We start from the raw sequence: 24,366 nt of genomic DNA, 5'->3' as shown, positions 1-24,366 counted from the left end.
TTCATTCTTAGGCGGCTTGTCTAAAGAGTTTTAAAACAACGTTATTAGCAGCTGGTCTATTTTATACATGACAATATAAACACAACTTGTTTGGTTTCATGAACTGAAATAAAAGATCCCAGAAATGTTCATCCCTCAAGAACTCTTATTTGTTGTATCAATGAAGCTGATTAAACGTCATGGTAAAACACAGGTGCACCTTGTGCTGGGGGTAGATAAATGGCCACTCGACACAAACTCACAGATTTTGCTGTTGTGAAGTAGAGTTGAACATTACCAAACTCTCTAAAACAACGTTTAGAGGCGGCTTGTGGTAGAGAAATGAACATTACCAAACTCTCTAAAACGACGTTTAGAGGCTGCTTGTGGTAGAGAAATGAACATGACCAAACTCTCTAAAACAACGTTTAGAGGCGGCTTGTGGTAGAGAAATGAACATGACCAAACTCTCTAAAACGACGTTTAGAGGCGGCTTGTGGTAGAGAAATGAACATGACCAAACTCTCTAAAACGACGTTTAGAGGCGGCTTGTGGTAGAGAAATGAACATGACCAAACTCTCTAAAACAACGTTTAGAGGCGGCTTGTGGTAGAGAAATGAACATGACCAAACTCTCTAAAACAACGTTTAGAGGCGGCTTGTGGTAGAGAAATGAACATGACCAAACTCTCTAAAACGACGTTTAGAGGCGGCTTGTGGTAGAGAAATGAACATTACCAAACTCTCTAAAACAACGTTTAGAGGCGGCTTGTGGTAGAGAAATGAACATGACCAAACTCTCTAAAACGACGTTTAGAGGCGGCTTGTGGTAGAGAAATGAACATGACCAAACTCTCTAAAACGACGTTTAGAGGCGGCTTGTGGTAGAGAAATGAACATTACCAAACTCTCTAAAACGACGTTTAGAGGCGGCTTGTGGTAGAGAAATGAACATGACCAAACTCTCTAAAACGACGTTTAGAGGCGGCTTGTGGTAGAGAAATGAACATTAAACAGCTCTGGGGAACATTCCTACAGTCAGAATGCCAGTTACACGCTCCCTCACAACAGCCCATGTGTCGGCTGAAGTTGACAGATTTTTGATGGGGATTTTTGAATATGTTACTGACTCTTATTAAATACTAATCTTAACTGTTACGGAGATGATGATGTAATGACCTGAATTCCTAGGATCCCATAGCAACCGTCACCTCGGTAACCAGTAAACCCAAAAGCAAGTGGAGGCCTCTGCCCCTGGACACAGTGGTGAGGACACTAGCCATATATATATACACACACACGATACACACTCACTTTCTGTCTATTGACCAATGGTCTGCCTGTGTTGTTGTCTGGTCCAATAGGAAATGGAGAAGCTGGTTTCCAGGAAGTTGAGAATCGGCGCCAAAGAGACCATGAAGATCGCTGAGAAACTATACACACAGGGGTAAGGGTTTTCCCTAGTCCCTAAACCCTAGACCCTAAACCCTACTCCCTAAACCTTAGACCCTAAACCCTACTCCCTAAACCTTAGACCCTAAACCCTACTCCCTAAACCCTAGACCCTAAACCCTAGTCCCTAGTCCCTCAACCCTAGACCCTAAACCCTACTCCCTAAACCTTAGACCCTAAACCCTACTCCCTAAACCTTAGACCCTAAACCCTACTCCCTAAACCCTAGACCCTAAACCTTAGACCCTAGACCCTAAACCTTAGACCCTAAACCCTACTCCCTAAACCTTAGACCCTAAACCCTACTCCCTAAACCCTAGACCCTAAACCTTAGACCCTAGACCCTAAACCTTAGACCCTAAACCCTACTCCCTAAACCTTAGACCCTAAACCCTACTCCCTAAACCTTAGACCCTAAACCCTACTCCCTAAACCCTAGACCCTAAACCTTAGACCCTAAACCCTACTCCCTAAACCTTAGACCCTAAACCCTACTCCCTAAACCTTAGACCCTAAACCCTACTCCCTAAACCTTAGACCCTAAACCTTAGACCCTAAACCCTACTCCCTAAACCTTAGTCCCTAAACCCTAGTCCCTACTCCCTAAACCCTAGACCCTAAACCTTAGACCCTAAACCCTACTCCCTAAACCTTAGACCCTAAACCCTACTCCCTAAACCCTAGACCCTAAACCCTAGTCCCTAGTCCCTCAACCCTAGACCCTACTCCCTAAACCCTAGACCCTAAACCCTAGTCCCTAGTCCCTAAACCCTAGTCCCTACTCCCTTAAACCTTAGACCCTAAACCCTAGTCCCTACTCCCTAAACCTTATACCCTAGACCCTACTCCCTAAACCCTAGACCCTAAACCTTAGTCCCTACTCCCTAAACCCTAGACCCTACTCCCTAAACCCTAGACCCTAAACCCTACTTCCTAAACCTTAGACCCTAAACCCTAGTCCCTACTCCCTAAACCCTAGACCCTACTCCCTAAACCCTAGACCCTAAACCCTACTCCCTTAACCTTAGACCCAAAACCCTACTCCCTAAACCTTAGACCCTAAACTTTAGACCCTAAACCCTAGACCCTAGTCCCTACTCACTACACACAGGGGTGAGGGTTTTCCCTAGTCCCTACTCCCTAAACCCTAGTCCCTACTCCCTAAACCCTCGTCCCTACTCCCTAAACCCTCGTCCCTACTCCCTAAACCTTAGTCCCTACTCCCTAAACCTTAGTCCCTACTCCCTAAACCTTAGTCCCTACTCCCTAAACCCTAGTCCCTACTCCCTAAACCCTAGTCCCTACTCCCTAAACCCTAGTCCCTACTCCCTAAACCTTAGTCCCTACTCCCTAAACCCTAGTCCCTACTCCCTAAACCTTAGTCCCTACTCCCTAAACCTTAGTGGAGGACGTTAGTGGAGGACGCTAGTGGAGGACGCTAGTGGAGGACGCTAGTGGAGGACGCTAGTGGAGGACGTTAGTGGAGGACGTTAGTGGAGGACGTTAGTGGAGGACGTTAGTGGAGGACGTTAGTGGAGGACGTTAGTGGAGGACGTTAGTAGGGCGTTAGTGGAGGACGTTAGTGGAGGACGTTAGTGGAGGACGTTAGTGGAGGACGTTAGTGGAGGACGTTAGTGGAGGACGTTAGTGGAGGACGCTAGTGGAGGACGTCAGTGGAGGACGTCAGTGGAGGACGTCAGTGGAGGACGCTAGTGGAGGACGCTAGTGGAGGACGTTAGTGGAGGACGTTAGTGGAGGACGTTAGTGGAGGACGTTAGTGGAGGACGCTAGTGGAGGACGTTAGTGGAGGACGCTAGTGGAGGACGCTAGTGGAGGACGCTAGTGGAGGACGCTAGTGGAGGACGTCAGTGGAGGACGTCAGTGGAGGACGTCAGTGGAGGACGTCAGTGGAGGACGTTAGTGGAGGACGCTAGTGGAGGACGCTAGTGGAGGACGCTAGTGGAGGACGCTAGTGGAGGACGCTAGTGGAGGACGTTAGCGGAGGACGTTAGCGGAGGACGTCAGCGGAGGACGTCAGCGGAGGACGTCAGCGGAGGACGTCAGCGGAGGACGTCAGCGGAGGACGTCAGCGGAGGACGTTAGCGGAGGACGTCAGCGGAGGACGTTAGTGGAGGACGACAGTGGAGGACGCTAGTGGAGGACGCTAGTGGAGGACGTTAGTGGAGGACGTTAGTGGAGGACGCTAGTGGAGGACGTTAGTGGAGGACGCTAGTGGAGGACGCTAGTGGAGGACGCTAGTGGAGGACGTCAGTGGAGGACGCTAGTGGAGGACGCTAGTGGAGGACGCTAGTGGAGGACGTCAGTGGAGGACGTCAGTGGAGGACGTCAGTGGAGGACGTCAGTGGAGGACGTCAGTGGAGGACGTCAGTGGAGGACGTTAGTGGAGGACGTTAGTGGAGGACGCTAGTGGAGGACGTTAGTGGAGGACGCTAGTGGAGGACGTTAGTGGAGGACGTTAGTGGAGGACGTTAGTGGAGGACGTTAGTGGAGGACGATAGTGGAGGACGATAGTGGAGGACGCTAGCGGAGGACGCTAGCGGAGGACGTTAGCGGAGGACGTTAGCGGAGGACGTTAGCGGAGGACGTTAGCGGAGGACGTTAGCGGAGGACGTTAGCGGAGGACGTTAGCGGAGGACGTTAGCGGAGGACGTTAGCGGAGGACGTTAGCGGAGGACGTTAGCGGAGGACGTTAGCGGAGGACGTCAGCGGAGGACGCTAGTGGAGGACGTTAGTGGAGGACGTCAGTGGAGGACGCTAGTGGAGGACGTTAGTGGAGGACGCTAGTGGAGGACGCTAGTGGAGGACGTTAGTGGAGGACGCTAGTGGAGGACGCTAGTGGAGGACGCTAGTGGAGGACGTTAGTGGAGGACGTTAGTGGAGGACGTTAGTGGAGGACGTTAGTGGAGGACGTCAGTGGAGGACGCTAGTGGAGGACGTTAGTGGAGGACGCTAGTGGAGGACGTTAGGAGGACGTTATCAGTGGAGGACGTCAGCGGAGGACGTTAGGGAGGACGTTAGCAGTGGACGAGGGCGTTAGCAAGGACGCTGTGGAGGACGTTAGCGGGCGGGCGTGGAGGACGTTAGCGGAGGACGTTAGCGGGACGCGTTAGCGGAGGACGTTAGCGGAGGACGTTAGCGGAGGACGTTAGCGGAGGACGTTAGCGGAGGACGTTAGCGGAGGACGTTAGCGGAGGACGCTAGTGGAGGACGTTAGTGGAGGACGTCAGTGGAGGACGCTAGTGGAGGACGTTAGTGGAGGACGCTAGTGGAGGACGCTAGTGGAGGACGTTAGTGGAGGACGCTAGTGGAGGACGCTAGTGGAGGACGCTAGTGGAGGACGTTAGTGGAGGACGATAGTGGAGGACGTTAGTGGAGGACGTTAGTGGAGGACGTCAGTGGAGGACGCTAGTGGAGGACGTTAGTGGAGGACGCTAGTGGAGGACGTTAGCGGAGGACGTTATCAGCGGAGGACGTTAGCGGAGGACGTTAGCGGAGGACGTTAGCGGAGGACGTTAGCGGAGGACGTTAGCGGAGGACGTCAGTGGAGGACGCTAGCGGAGGACGTTAGTGGAGGACGTCAGTGGAGGACGCTAGTGGAGGACGTTAGTGGAGGACGCTAGTGGAGGACGCTAGTGGAGGACGTTAGTGGAGGACGCTAGTGGAGGACGCTAGTGGAGGACGCTAGTGGAGGACGCTAGTGGAGGACGTTAGTGGAGGACGATAGTGGAGGACGTTAGTGGAGGGCCAGTGGAGGACGCTAGTGGAGGACGTTAGTGGAGGACGCTAGTGGAGGACGCTAGTGGAGGACGCTAGTGGAGGACGCTAGTGGAGGACGTTAGTGGAGGACGATAGTGGAGGACGTTAGTGGAGGACGTTAGTGGAGGACGCTAGTGGAGGACGTTAGTGGAGGACGCTAGTGGAGGACGCTAGTGGAGGACGTTAGTGGAGGACGTTAGTGGAGGACGTCAGTGGAGGACGTCAGTGGAGGACGTTAGTGGAGGACGTTAGTGGAGGACGATAGTGGAGGACGCTAGTGGAGGACGTTAGTGGAGGACGCTAGTGGAGGACGTTAGTGGAGGACGTTAGTGGAGGACGTCAGTGGAGGACGATAGTGGAGGACGTTAGTGGAGGACGATAGTGGAGGACGTTAGTGGAGGACGCTAGTGGAGGACGCTAGTGGAGGACGCTAGTGGAGGACGTCAGTGGAGGACGTCAGTGGAGGACGATAGTGGAGGACGATAGTGGAGGACGATAGTGGAGGACGTTAGTGGAGGACGCTAGTGGAGGACGCTAGTGGAGGACGCTAGTGGAGGACGCTAGTGGAGGACGCTAGTGGAGGATGTACTGCCACTTGGTCAGTTCCCCAGGCTTTTAATCATCTTTCTGTTAACACGTTCCCCAGGCTTTTGGGAACTAGGGAGAGTGAACCCTGGGCGTCCCAGGATGCCTGTGAAGGCCCCCCTCATCAGTTGTTTTCGGTGTGTGGTAATATTTTAATCTCTGTGCGTTTAGGTTCATCAGTTATCCGCGTACAGAGACCAACCTGTTCCCTAAGGACCTGGCCCTGGGCCCCCTGGTGGAGCATCAGACACACAGCCCCTCCTGGGGGGCCTTCGCTAGGGGGGTGATGGAGCAGCCAGGGGGACCCAACCCACGGCAGGGCACCAAGACAGATCAGGCTCATCCCCCTATACACCCCATCAAGTACACCAACACACTACAGGTATATATATATATATATACACCAAGTACACCAACACACTACAGGTATATATATACACCCCATCAAGTACACCAACACACTACAGGTATATATATATATACACCAAGTACACCAACACACTACAGGTATATATATATACACCAACACACTACAGGTATATATATATATATACACCAAGTACACCAACACACTACAGGTATATTATATATATATACACCAAGTACACTACAGGTATATATATATATACACCAAGTACACCAACACACTACAGGTATATTATATATATATACACCAAGTACACCAACACACTACAGGTATATTATATATATATACACCAAGTACACCAACACACTACAGGTATATATATATACACCAAGTACACCAACACACTACAGGTATATATATACACCAAGTACACCAACACACTACAGGTATATATATATACACCAAGTACACCAACACACTACAGGTATATATATATATATATATACACCAAGTACACCAACACACTACAGGTATATATATATACACCAACAACCAACACACTACAGGTATATATATATATACACCAACAACCAACACACTACAGGTATATATATATATACACCAACACACTACAGGTATATTATATATATATACACCAAGTACACCAACACACTACAGGTATATATATACACCAAGTACACCAACACACTACAGGTATATTATATATATATACACCAAGTACACCAACACACTACAGGTATATATATATATATACACCAAGTACACCAACACACTACAGGTATATATATATACACCAACACACTACAGGTATATATATATATACACCAAGTACACCAACACACTACAGGTATATTATATATATATACACCAAGTACACCAACACACTACAGGTATATATATATATATACACCAAGTACACCAACACACTACAGGTATATTATATATATATACACCAAGTACACCAACACACTACAGGTATATTATATATATATACACCAAGTACACCAACACACTACAGGTATATATATACACCAAGTACACCAACACACTACAGGTATATATATACACCAAGTACACCAACACACTACAGGTATATATATATACACCAAGTACACCAACACACTACAGGTATATATATATATATATATATACACCAAGTACACCAACACACTACAGGTATATATATATACACCAAGTACACCAACACACTACAGGTATATATATATATACACCAACAACCAACACACTACAGGTATATATATATATACACCAACACACTACAGGTATATTATATATACACCAAGTACACCAACACACTACAGGTATATATATACACCAAGTACACCAACACACTACAGGTATATATATATATACACCAACACACTACAGGTATATATATATACACCAAGTACAGGTATATATACACAAGTACTACAGGTATATATATATATACACCAACACACTACAGGTATATATATATATATACACCAAGTACACCAACACACTACAGGTATATTATATATATATACACCAAGTACACCAACACACTACAGGTATATATATATATACACCAAGTACACCAACACACTACAGGTATATTATATATATATACACCAAGTACACCAACACACTACAGGTATATTATATATATATACACCAAGTACACCAACACACTACAGGTATATATATATACACCAAGTACACCAACACACTACAGGTATATATATATATACACCAAGTACACCAACACACTACAGGTATATATATATATACACCAACACACTACAGGTATATATATATATACACACACACTACAGGTATATATATATATATACACCAAGTACACCAACACACTACAGGTATATATATATACACCAAGTACACCAACACACTACAGGTATATATATATATATACACCAACACACTATAGTATATATACAGGTATATATATATACACAAGTACACCAACACACTACAGGTATATATATACACCAAGTACACCAACACACTACAGGTATATATATATATATACACCAACACACTACAGGTATATATATATACACCAAGTACACCAACACACTACAGGTATATATATATATATATATATATATACACCAAGTACACCAACACACTACAGGTATATATATATACACCAAGTACACCAACACACTACAGGTATATATATATATACACCAACACACTACAGGTATATATATACACCAAGTACACCAACACACTACAGGTATATATATATACACCAAGTACACCAACACACTACAGGTATATATATACACCAAGTACACCAACACACTACAGGTATATATATATACACCAAGTACACCAACACACTACAGGTATATATATATATACACCAACACACTACAGGTATATTATATATATATACACCAAGTACACCAACACACTACAGGTATATATATATACACCAAGTACACCAACACACTACAGGTATATATATATACACCAAGTACACCAACACACTACAGGTATATATATATATACACCAACACACTACAGGTATATATATATACACCAAGTACACCAACACACTACAGGTATATATATATATATATATACACCAAGTACACCAACACACTACAGGTATATATATATACACCAAGTACACCAACACACTACAGGTATATATATATATACACCAACACACTACAGGTATATATATATATATACACCAACACACTACAGGTATATTATATATATATACACCAAGTACACCAACACACTACAGGTATATATATACACCAAGTACACCAACACACTACAGGTATATATATATATATACACCAACACACTACAGGTATATATATATGTATACACCAAGTACACCAACACACTACAGGTATATATATATATACACCAACACACTACAGGTATATATATATACACCAAGTACACCAACACACTACAGGTATATTATATATATATACACCAAGTACACCAACACACTACAGGTATATATATATATACACCAAGTACACCAACACACTACAGGTATATTATATATATATACACCAAGTACACCAACACACTACAGGTATATATATATACACCAAGTACACCAACACACTACAGGTATATATATATACACCAAGTACACCAACACACTACAGGTATATATATACACCAAGTACACCAACACACTACAGGTATATATATATATACACAACACACTACAGGTATATATATATATACACCAAGTACACCAACACACTACAGGTATATATATATATATATATATATACCAAGTACACCAACACACTACAGGTGTATATAAATATACACCAAGTACACCAACACACTACAGGTATATATATATACACAACACACTACAGGTATATATATATATATACACCAAGTACACACAACACACTACAGGTATATATATATACACCAAGTACACCAACACTACAGGTATATATATATACACCAAGTACACCAACACACTACAGGTATATATATATATACACCAACACACTACAGGTATATATATATATACACCAAGTACACCAACACACTACAGGTATATATATATACACCAAGTACACCAACACACTACAGGTATATATATATATACACCAAGTACACCAACACACTACAGGTATATATATATATATACACCAAGTACACCAACACACTACAGGTATATATATATATACACCAAGTACACCAACACACTACAGGTATATTATATATATATACACCAAGTACACCAACACACTACAGGTATATATATATATATACACCAAGTACACCAACACACTACAGGTATATATATATATACACCAAGTACACCAACACACTACAGGTATATATATATATATATATATATATATATATATATATATACAGTGGGGCAAAAAAGTATTTAGTCAGCCACCAATTGTGCAAGTTCTCCCACTTAAAAAGATGAGAGAGGCCTGTAATTTTCATCATAGGTACAAATCACATTGTAGGATTTTTAATGAATTTATTTGCAAATCATGGTGGAAAATAAGTATTTGGTCAATAAACGGGGGAACGGACTCTGAAGAGGAAGCAGGGATGAATGAACCAAAATGTTTATTGTACACAGAGAAATATGGAGTGCAGAACTGGGGTAGCTCATGAAGTCAACTTAGTGTATGTAAACTTCTGACCCACTGGAATTGTGATACAGTGAATTATAAGTGAAATAATCTGTCTGTAAACAATTGTTGGAAAAATGACTTGTGTCATGCACAAAGTAGATGTCCTCACCGACTTGCCAAAACTATAGTTTGTTAACAAGAAATGTGTGGAGTGGTTGAAAAACGAGTTTTAGTGACTCCAACCTAAGTGTATGTAAAGTTCTGACTTCAACTGTATCTAGGGACATGGAGACATCGGGACACGGTCTAGGTCTATATAATATATATAATATAACATATAACATACTAATGACTCCATCCTAACTGTATGTAAAGTTCTGACGTCAACTTTATCTACACCAAGTACACCAACCGGGTTCCTGAGTTGACTATCCTGATCTGTAAAACAGTGGTTAGTGGCTAGATCTGAAATGTGTTTTCTGTCTCCAGGGCAACGAGCAGCGTGTGTATGAGTTCATTGTGCGTCACTTCCTGGCGTGCGTATCCCTTGATGCTGTGGGGCAGGAAACGGTGGTCGAGGTGGAAATGGCTCACGAGAGGTTCTCCGCAAACGGCCTCATGATCATCAGGAGGAACTACCTGGACGTGTACCCCTACGACCGCTGGAGCACTAAGGTGGGGGGGTCATTTACCACGAGGGGGGTCATACCCCTACGACCGCTGGAGCACTAAGGTGGGGGGTCATTTACCACGAGGGGGTCATACCCCTACGACCGCTGGAGCACTAAGGTGGGGGGTCATTTACCACGAGGGGGGTCATACCCCTACGACCGCTGGAGCACTAAGGGGGGGGGGGTCATTTACCACGAGGGGGGGTCATACCCCTACGACCGCTGGAGCACCAAGGTGGGGGGGTCATTTACCACGAGGGGGGGGGGGGGGTCATACCCCTACGACCGCTGGAGCACTAAGGTGGGGGGGTCATTTACCACGAGGATCCCGTTATGAATCCCCTGGGGGGTCTTTATCATGTTGAATATATGAGGGTCCGTTATGAACCCCTGGGGGGTCTTTATCATGTTGAATATATGAGGGTCCCGTTATGAACCCCTGGGGGGGTCTTTATCATGTTGAATATATGAGGGTCCCGTTATGAACCCCTGGGGGGGGGGTCTTTATCATGTTGAATATATGAGGGTCCCGTTATGAACCCCTGGGGGGGGGGTCTTTATCATGTTGAATATATGAGGGTCCCGTTATGAACCCCTGGGGGTCTTTATCTTGTTGAATATATGAGGGTCCCGTTATGAACCCCTGGGGGGTCTTTATCATGTTGAATATATGAGGATCCCGTTATGAACCCCTGGGGGGTCTTTATCATGTTGAATATATGAGGGTCCCGTTATGAACCCCTGGGGGGGTCTTTATCATGTTGAATATATGAGGGTCCCGTTATGAACCCCTGGGGGGGTGGGGGGTCTTTATCATGTTGAATATATGAGGGTCCCGTTATGAACCCCTGGGGGGGGTCTTTATCATGTTGAATATATGAGGGTCCCGTTATGAACCCCTGGGGGGGGGGGTCTTTATCATGTTGAATATATGAGGGTCCCGTTATGAACCCCTGGGGGGGTCTTTATCATGTTGAATATATGAGGGTCCCGTTATGAACCCCTGGGGGGTCTTTATCATGTTGAATATATGAGGGTCCCGTTATGAACCCCTGGGGGGGGGGGTCTTTATCATGTTGAATATATGATGGTCCCGTTATGAACCCCTGGGGGGGGGGGGGTCTTTATCATGTTGAATATATGAGGGTCCCGTTATGAACCCCTGGGGGGGGTCTTTATCATGTTGAATATATGAGGGTCCCGTTATGAACCCCTGGGGGGTCTTTATCATGTTGAATATATGAGGGGGGTCCATGTTGAATACATGAGGGTCCTGTTATGAACCCCTGGGGGGTCTTTATCATGTTGAATATATGAGGGTCCCGTTATGAACCCCTGGGGGGTCTTTATCATGTTGAATATATGAGGGTCCATGTTGTTATGAACCCCTGGGGGGTCTTTATCATGTTGAATATATGAGGGTCCCGTTATGAACCCCTGGGGGGGTCTTTATCATGTTGAATATATGAGGGTCCCGTTATGAACCCCTGGGGGTCTTTATCATGTTGAATATATGGGGGTCTTTATCATGTTGAATATATGAGGGTCCCGTAATGAACCCCTGGGGGACTCCACATAATGTTTGTTTGTTAATCTGACTGTGTGTGTGTGTGTGTGTGTGTGTGTGTGTGTGTGTGTGTGTGTGTGTGTGTGTGTGTGTGTGTGTGTGTGTGTGTGTGTGTGTGTGTGTGTGTGTGTGTGTGTGTGTGTGTGTGTGTGTGATCCCAGTGTATGAGCAGGGTAGCCAGTTCCAGCCATCAGCGATAGAGATGCTGGATGGCCAGACCTCTCCTCCTCAACTCCTCACGGAGGCAGACCTCATATCACTGATGGAGAAACATGGCATTGGTACACTACACTACACACTACACACTACACTACACTACACTACACACACTACTACACTACACTACACTACACTACACTACACTACACTACCAGACCTCTCCTCCTCAACTCCTCACGGAGGCAGACCTCATATCACTGATGGAGAAACATGGCATTGGTACACTACACTACACACTACACTACACACTACACTACACTACACACTACACTACACTACACTACACTACACTACACTACACAGACCTCTCCTCCTCAACTCCTCACGGAGGCAGACCTCATATCACTGATGGAGAAACATGGCATTGGTACACTACACTACACTACACACTACACTACACTACACTACACTACACACTACACTACACTACACACTATACACTACACTACACACTACACTACACTACACACTACACTACACTACACTACACACACACACTACACTACACACTACACACTACACACTACACTACACACTACACCACACTACACCACACTACACTACACACTACCAGACCTCTCCCTCAACTCCTCACGGAGGCAGACCTCATATCACTGATGGAGAAACATGGCATTGGTACACTACACTACACTACACTACACACTACACTACACTACACTACACACTACACTACACTACACACTACCAGACCTCTCCTCCTCAACTCCTCACGGAGGCAGACCTCATATCACTGATGGAGAAACATGGCATTGGTACACTACACTACACTACACTACACTACACTACACTACACTACACTACACTACACTACACTACACTACACTACACTACACACTACACTACACTACACTACACTACACTACTACACTACACTACACTACACTCACACACTACACTACACACTACACTACACTACACACTACACTACACACTACACTACACTACACACACTACACTACACACTACACTACACTACACTACACTACACTACACACACTACCAGACCTCTCACTCCTCAACTCCTCACGGAGGCAGACCTCATATCACTGATGGAGAAACATGGCATTGGTACACTACACTACACTACACTACACTACACTACACTACACTACACTACCAGACCTCTCCTCCTCAACTCCTCACGGAGGCAGACCTCATATCACTGATGGAGAAACATGGCATTGGTACACTACACTACACTACACTACACTACACTACTATACACTACACACTACACTACACTACACACTACACTACACTACACTACACTACACTACTATACACTACACACTACACTACACTACACACTACACTACACTACACTACACACTACACTACACTACACACTACACTACACACTACACTACACTACACTACACACTACACTACACTACACTACACTACACTACACACTACACTACACACTACACTACACTACACACTACACTACACACTACACTACACTACACACTACACTACACACTACACTACACTACACTACACACTACACTACACTACACTACACTACACTACACACTACACTACACACTACACTACACTACACTACCAGACCTCTCCTCCTCAACTCCTCACGGAGGCAGACCTCATATCACTGATGGAGAAACATGGCATTGGTACACTACACTACACACTACACTACACACTACACTACACCACACACTACACTACACACTACACCCTACACACTACACTACACACTACACTACACTACACTACACTACACTACACACTACACTACACTACACTACACTACACACTACACTACACTACACTACACTACACACTACACTACACTACACACTACACTACACACTACACTACACACTACACTACACACTACACTACACTACACACTACACTACACTACACTACACTACACACTACCAGACCTCTCCTCCTCAACTCCTCACGGAGGCAGACCTCATATCACTGATGGAGAAACATGGCATTGGTACACTACACTACACTACACTACACTACACTACACACACTACACACTACACTACACTACACTACACTACACACTACCAGACCTCTCCTCCTCAACTCCTCACGGAGGCAGACCTCATATCACTGATGGAGAAACATGGCATTGGTACACTACACTACACTACACTACACTACACTACACCACACCACACTACACACTACACACTACACTACACTACACTACACTACACACTACACTACACACTACACTACACACTACACTACACCACACACTACACTACACACTACACACTACACCACACCACACTACACCACACTACACTACACTACACACTACACTACACTACACTACACTACACACTACACACTACACTACACTACACACTACACTACACACTACACTACACCACACACTACACTACACTACACACTACACACTACACTACACACCACACTACACCACACTACACTACACTACACACTACACTACACTACACTACACTACACTACACACTACACACTACACTACACTACACACTACACTACACACTACACTACACACTACACACTACACCACACTACACCACACTACACTACACACTACCAGACCTCTCCTCCTCAACTCCTCACGGAGGCAGACCTCATATCACTGATGGAGAAACATGGCATTGGTACACTACACTACACTACACTACACTACACACTACACACTACACACTACACACTACACTACACACCACACTACACTACACTACACTACACTACACACTACACTACACTACACACTACTACACTACACTACACTACACACTACACTACACTACACTACACACTACACTACACTACACTACACTACACTACACTACACACTACACTACACTACACTACACACTACACTACACACTACACTACACTACACTACACTACACTCTACACTACACACTACACTACACACTACACTACACTACACTACACTACACTACACACTACACACTACACTACACTACACTACACTACACTACACTACACTGCACACTACCAGACCTCTCCTCCTCAACTCCTCACGGAGGCAGACCTCATATCACTGATGGAGAAACATGGCATTGGTACACTACACTACACACTACACTACACTACACACTACACTACACTACACTACACTACACACTACACTACACTACACTACACACTACACCACACTACACTACACTACACTACCTACACACTACACCACACTACACTACACTACACTACACACTACACTACACACTACACTACACTACACACTACACTACACACTACACTACACCACACTACACTACACTACACACTACACTACACACTACACACTACACTACACACTACACCACACTACACTACACTACACTACACCACACTACACTACACACTACACTACACACTACACTACACTACACTACACTACACTACACACTACACTACACTACACACTACACTACACTACACTACACCACACTACACCACACTACACCACACTACACTACACACTACCAGACCTCTCCTCCTCAACTCCTCACGGAGGCAGACCTCATATCACTGATGGAGAAACATGGCATTGGTACACTACACTACACACTACACTACACACTACACTACACCACACACTACACTACACACTACACTACACACTACACCACACTACACTACACTACACTACACTACACTACACTACACACTACCAGACCTCAACTCCTCACGGAGGCAGACCTCATATCACTGATGGAGAAACATGGCATTGGTACACTACACACTACACTACACTACACACTACACACTACACTACACTACACTACACTACACACTACACTACACCACACTACACTACACCACACTACACTACACTACACTACACTACACACTACCAGACCTCTCCTCCTCAACTCCTCACGGAGGCAGACCTCATATCACTGATGGAGAAACATGGCATTGGTACACTACACTACACACTACACTACACACTACACACTACACTACACTACACTACACTACACACTACACTACACTACACTACACTACACTACACTACACTACACTACACACTACACTACACTACACACTACACTACACTACACTACACTACACACTACACTACACTACACTACACCACACTACACCACACTACACTACACTACACACTACACTACACTACACACTACACTACACTACACTACACACTACACTACACTACACACTACACTACACTACACACTACCAGACCTCTCCTCCTCAACTCCTCACGGAGGCAGACCTCATATCACTGATGGAGAAACATGGCATTGGTACACACTACACACTACACTACACACTACACACTACACTACACTACACTACACTACACACTACACTACACACTACACTACACTACACTACACACTACACTACACACTACACACTACACACTACACTACACACTACACCACACTACACTACACTACACACTACTACACTACACACTACACACTACACTACACTACACTACACACTACACTACACACACACTACACACTACACACTACACACTACACTACACTACACCACACTACACTACACACTACCAGACCTCTCCTCCTCAACTCCTCACGGAGGCAGACCTCATATCACTGATGGAGAAACATGGCATTGGTACACTACACTACACACTACACTACACACTACACTACACCACACACTACACTACACACTACACTACACTACACACTACACTACACTACACTACACTACACACTACACTACACACTACACTACACTACACTACACACTACACTACACTACACACTACACTACACTACACTACACACTACACTACACCACACTACACTACACACTACACTACACCACACTACACACTACACTACACTACACACTACACTACACACTACACTACACACTACACTACACTACACACTACACTACACACTACACTACACTACACACTACTACACACTACACTACACACTACACTACACTACACTACACTACACACTACACTACACTACACACTACACTACACTACACTACACTACACTACACTACACACTACACTACACACTACACTACACTACACTACACTACACTACACTACACTACACACTACACACTACACTACACTACACTACACCACACTACACTACACACTACACTACACTACACTACACTACACACTACACTACACACTACACTACACTACACTACACTACACTACACACTACACTACACACTACACTACACTACACACTACACTACACTACACTCTACACTACACTCTACACTACACACTACACTACACACTACACTACACCACACACTACCAGACCTCTCCTCCTCAACTCCTCACGGAGGCAGACCTCATATCACTGATGGAGAAACATGGCATTGGTACACTACACTACACACTACACTACACTACACTACACTACACTACACTACACTACACACTACACTACACACTACACTACACTACACTACACTACACTACACTACACTACACTACACTACACACTACACTACACTACACTACACTACACACTACACACTACACTACACTACACTACACTACACACTACACTACACACTACACACTACACTACTACACTACACTACACACTACACTACACTACACTACACTACACACTACACTACACTACACACTACACTACACTACACTACACACTACACTACACACTACACACTACACTACTACACTACACACACACCACACTACACTACACTACACACTAAACTACACTACACACTACACACTACACTACACTACACTACACACTACACTACACTACACACTACACACTACACACTACACTACACACTACACCACACTACACCACACTACACTACACACTACCAGACCTCTCCTCCTCAACTCCTCACGGAGGCAGACCTCATATCACTGATGGAGAAACATGGCATTGGTACACTACACTACACACTACACTACACACTACACTACACACTACACTACACTACACACTACACTACACACACTACACTACACACTACACTACACTACACTACACTACACTACACACTACACTACACACTACACTACACTACACACTACACTACACTACACTACACTACACACTACACACTACACTACACTACACTACACACTACACTACACTACACTACACACTACACTACACTACACTACACTACACACTACACTACACACTACACTACACTACACACTACACTACACACTACACTACACTACACTCTACACTACACACTACACTACACACTACCAGACCTCTCCTCCTCAACTCCTCACGGAGGCAGACCTCATATCACTGATGGAGAAACATGGCATTGGTACACTACACTACACACTACACTACACACTACACTACACACTACACTACACTACACACTACACTACACACTACACTACACTACACACTACACTACACACTACACTACACACTACACTACACCACACACTACACTACACACTACACTACACTACACTACACTACACTACACTACACACTACACTACACTACACTACACTACACTACACTACACTACACTACACTACACTACACACTACACTACACTACACTACACTACACTACACTACACTACACACTACACTACACTACACTACACTACACTACACTACACACTACACCACACTACACTACACTACACTACCTACACACTACACCACACTACACTACACTACACTACACACTACACACTACACACTACACTACACTACACTACACTACACACTACACTACACACTACACTACACCACACTACACTACACACACTACACTACACACTACACTACACACTACACCACACTACACTACACTACACTACACCACACTACACTACACTACACTACACTACACACTACCAGACCTCTCCTCCTCAACTCCTCACGGAGGCAGACCTCATATCACTGATGGAGAAACATGGCATTGGTACACTACACACTACACTACACTACACCACACTACACTACACTACACTACACTACACACTACACACTACACTACACACTACACTACACTACACACTACACTACACTACACTACACACTACACTACACTACACACTACACTACACACTACACACTACACACACCACACTACACACACACACACCACACTACACTACACACTACACTACACACTACACACTACACTACACACTACACCACACTACACTACACTACACTACACACTACACTACACACTACACACTACACACACCACACTACTACACACACACACCACACTACACTACACACTACACTACACACTACACACTACACACTACACCACACTACACCACACTACACTACACACTACACACTACACTACACACTACACCACACTACACCACACTACACTACACACTACCAGACCTCTCCTCCTCAACTCCTCACGGAGGCAGACCTCATATCACTGATGGAGAAACATGGCATTGGTACACTACACTACACACTACACTACACACTACACTACACCACACACTACACTACACACTACACCCTACACACTACACTACACACCACACTACACCACACTACACTACACTACACACTACACTACACACTACACTACACTACACTACCACACTACACTACACTACACTACACTACACTACACACTACACTACACTACACACTACACTACACACTACACTACACTACACTACACTACACCACACTACACACTACACTACACTACACTACACACACACTACAGTACACACTACACTACACTACACTACACCACACTACACACTACACTACACTACACTACACACTACACTACACTACACTACACTACACTACACTACACACTACTACACTACACTACACACTACACTACACTACGCACTACACACTACACTACACACTACACACACTACACACACACACTACACTACACTACACACTACACTACACACACTACACTACACTACACACTACACTACACACACTACACTACACACACACTACACTACACACTACACTACACACACTACACACTACACTACACACACTACACTACACTACACACACACACTACACACTACACTACACTACACTACACACTACACTACACACACTACACTACACACACACTACACTACACTACACTACACACTACACTACACTACACTACACCACACTACACACTACACTACACTACACACTACACTACACCACACTACACACTACACTACACACTACACTACACTACACACTACACACTACACTACACACTACACTACACTACACCACACTACACACTACACACTACACTACACACTACACTACACTACACACTACACTACACTACACCACACTACACACTACACTACACTACACCACACTACACACTACACTACACTACACACTACACTACACACTACACACTACACTACACTACACACTACACTACACACCACACTACACACTACACTACACACTACACTACACTACACTACACACTACACACTACACTACACTACACACTACACACTACACTACACACTACACTACACTACACCACACTACACACTACACTACACACTACACTACACCACACTACACACTACACTACACTACACCACACTACACACTACACTACACTACACACTACACTACACACTACACACTACACACTACACACTACACTACACACACACTACACTACACACTACACTACACTACACACACACACACACTACACTACACTACACACTACACTACACACTACACACTACATACTACACACTACACACACACACTACACTACACTACACACTACACACACTACACTACACTACACACTACACTACACACACTACACTACACACACACTACACTACACACACTACACACACTACACACTACACTACACACTACACTACACACTACACACACTACACTACACACTACACACTACACTACACACACTACACTACACTATACACTACACTACACTATACACTACACTACACTACACTACACACTACACTACACTACACACTACACTACACACACTACACTACACTACACTACACTACACACTACACACACACACACACACACACTACACACTACACACACACACCTGAATATCCAGATGACTATCAGGTTAACTGCAGTGTGTTTGTTAGTGGTTAACTGCAGTGTGTTAGTGGTTAACTGCAGTGTGTTAGTGGTTAACTGCAGTGTGTTAGTGGTTAACTGCAGTGTGTTCGTGGTTAACTGCAGTGTGTTCGTGGTTAACTGCAGTGTGTTAGTGGTTAACTGCAGTGTGTTTGTTAGTGGTTAACTGCAGTGTGTTTGTTAGTGGTTAACTGCAGTGTGTTTGTTAGTGGTTAACTGCAGTGTGTTTGTTAGTGGTTAACTGCAGTGTGTTAGTGGTTAACTGCAGTGTGTTTGTGGTTAACTGCAGTGTGTTTGTGGTTAACTGCAGTGTGTTTGTGGTTAACTGCAGTGTGTTAGTGGTTAACTGCAGTGTGTTAGCAGTGTGTTTGTTAGTGGTTAACTGCAGTGTGTTTGTTAGTAGTTAACTGCAGTGTGTTTGTTAGTGGTTAACTGCAGTGTGTTCGTGGTTAACTGCAGTGTGTTTGTTAGTGGTTAACTGCAGTGTGTTTGTTAGTGGTTAACTGCAGTGTGTTTGTTAGTGGTTAACTGCAGTGTGTTTGTTAGTAGTTAACTGCAGTGTGTTTGTTATTGGTTAACTGCAGTGTGTTTGTTATTGGTTAACTGCAGTATGTTAGTGGTTAACTGCAGTGTGTTAGTGGTTAACTGCAGTGTGTTTGTTAGTGGTTAACTGCAGTGTGTTTGTTATTGGTTAACTGCAGTATGTTAGTGGTTAACTGCAGTGTGTTGGTGGTTAACTGCAGTGTGTTTGTTAGTGGTTAACTGCAGTGTGTTGTGGTTAACTGCAGTGTGTTGGTGGTTAACTGCAGTGTGTTGGTGGTTAACTGCAGTGTGTTGGTGGTTAACTGCAGTGTGTTGGTTAGTGGTTAACTGCAGTGTGTTAGTGGTTAACTGCAGTGTGTTAGTGGTTAACTGCAGTGTGTTCGTGGTTAACTGCAGTGTGTTAGTGGTTAACTGCAGTGTGTTAGTGGTTAACTGCAGTGTGTTTGTTAGTGGTTAACTGCAGTGTGTTAGTGGTTAACTGCAGTGTGTTTGTTAGTGGTTAACTGCAGTGTGTTTGTTAGTGGTTAACTGCAGTGTGTTTGTTAGTGGTTAACTGCAGTGTGTTTGTTAGTGGTTAACTGCAGTGTGTTTGTTAGTGGTTAACTGCAGTGTGTTAGCAGTGTGTTTGTTAGTGGTTAACTGCAGTGTGTTAGTGGTTAACTGCAGTGTGTTAGTGGTTAACTGCAGTGTGTTTGTTAGTGGTTAACTGCAGTGTGTTTGTTAGTGGTTAACTGCAGTGTGTTTGTTAGTGGTTAACTGCAGTGTGTTAGTGGTTAACTGCAGTGTGTTAGTGGTTAACTGCAGTGTGTTAGTGGTTAACTGCAGTGTGTTAGTGGTTAACTGCAGTGTGTTAGTGGTTAACTGCAGTGTGTTTGTTAGTGGTTAACTGCAGTGTGTTTGTTAGTGGTTAACTGCAGTGTGTTAGTGGTTAACTGCAGTGTGTTAGTGGTTAACTGCAGTGTGTTAGTGGTTAACTGCAGTGTGTTAGTGGTTAACTGCAGTGTGTTAGTTAGTGGTTAACTGCAGTGTGTTAGTGGTTAACTGCAGTGTGTTAGTGGTTAACTGCAGTGTGTTAGTGGTTAACTGCAGTGTGTTAGTGGTTAACTGCAGTGTGTTAGTGGTTAACTGCAGTGTGTTAGTGGTTAACTGCAGTGTGTTAGTGGTTAACTGCAGTGTGTTTGTTAGTGGTTAACTGCAGTGTGTTAGCAGTGTGTTTGTTAGTGGTTAACTGCAGTGTGTTAGTGGTTAACTGCAGTGTGTTTGTTAGTGGTTAACTGCAGTGTGTTTGTTATTGGTTAACTGCAGTGTGTTAGCAGTGTGTTTGTTAGTGGTTAACTGCAGTGTGTTTGTTAGTGGTTAACTGCAGTGTGTTTGTTAGTGGTTAACTGCAGTGTGTTAGCAGTGTGTTTGTTAGTGGTTAACTGCAGTGTGTTAGTGGTTAACTGCAGTGTGTTAGTGGTTAACTGCAGTGTGTTTGTTAGTGGTTAACTGCAGTGTGTTTGTTAGTGGTTAACTGCAGTGTGTTTGTTAGTGGTTAACTGCAGTGTGTTTGTTAGTGGTTAACTGCAGTGTGTTAGTGGTTACCTGCAGTGTGTTAGTGGTTAACTGCAGTGTGTTAGTGGTTAACTGCAGTGTGTTAGTGGTTAACTGCAGTGTGTTAGTGATTAACTGCAGTGTGTTAGTGGTTAACTGCAGTGTGTTTTAACAGGTACGGATGCCACCCATGCAGATCACATTGAGACCATAAAGAGCCGTATGTACGTGGGACTAACAGCTGATCAGAGGTTTCTACCAGGAGAACTGGGGATGGGACTGGTGGAGGGTAGGTACTGGGGAAGGGGGTAGAGGGTAGGTTCTTGGGGGAAGGGGTTAGAGGGTAGGTACGGGGGACTGGTGGA

General features: G+C 44.4%; 1 protein-coding gene across 1 annotated transcript in view; it reads left to right on the top strand.

Moving 5' to 3' along the window:
- The window catches only part of LOC127928999 (DNA topoisomerase 3-alpha-like), a 79,086-nt gene that overhangs the window by 38,332 nt on the left and 16,388 nt on the right, over window positions 1–24,366 (top strand). The window contains 6 exon segments of the mRNA XM_052516643.1: window positions 1,171–1,245; window positions 1,344–1,426; window positions 5,965–6,175; window positions 10,774–10,962; window positions 12,677–12,803; window positions 24,177–24,290. Of these exon segments, the coding sequence (XP_052372603.1) occupies window positions 1,171–1,245; window positions 1,344–1,426; window positions 5,965–6,175; window positions 10,774–10,962; window positions 12,677–12,803; window positions 24,177–24,290 (799 nt within the window).

The sequence above is a fragment of the Oncorhynchus keta genome, unplaced genomic scaffold, assembly GCF_023373465.1.
Source record: "Oncorhynchus keta strain PuntledgeMale-10-30-2019 unplaced genomic scaffold, Oket_V2 Un_scaffold_5251_pilon_pilon, whole genome shotgun sequence".
Classification (NCBI taxonomy): Eukaryota; Metazoa; Chordata; class Actinopteri; order Salmoniformes; family Salmonidae; genus Oncorhynchus; species Oncorhynchus keta.
Note: the sequence above shows the minus strand (reverse complement) of the source record. Positions and strands in the feature narration are given on the sequence as shown.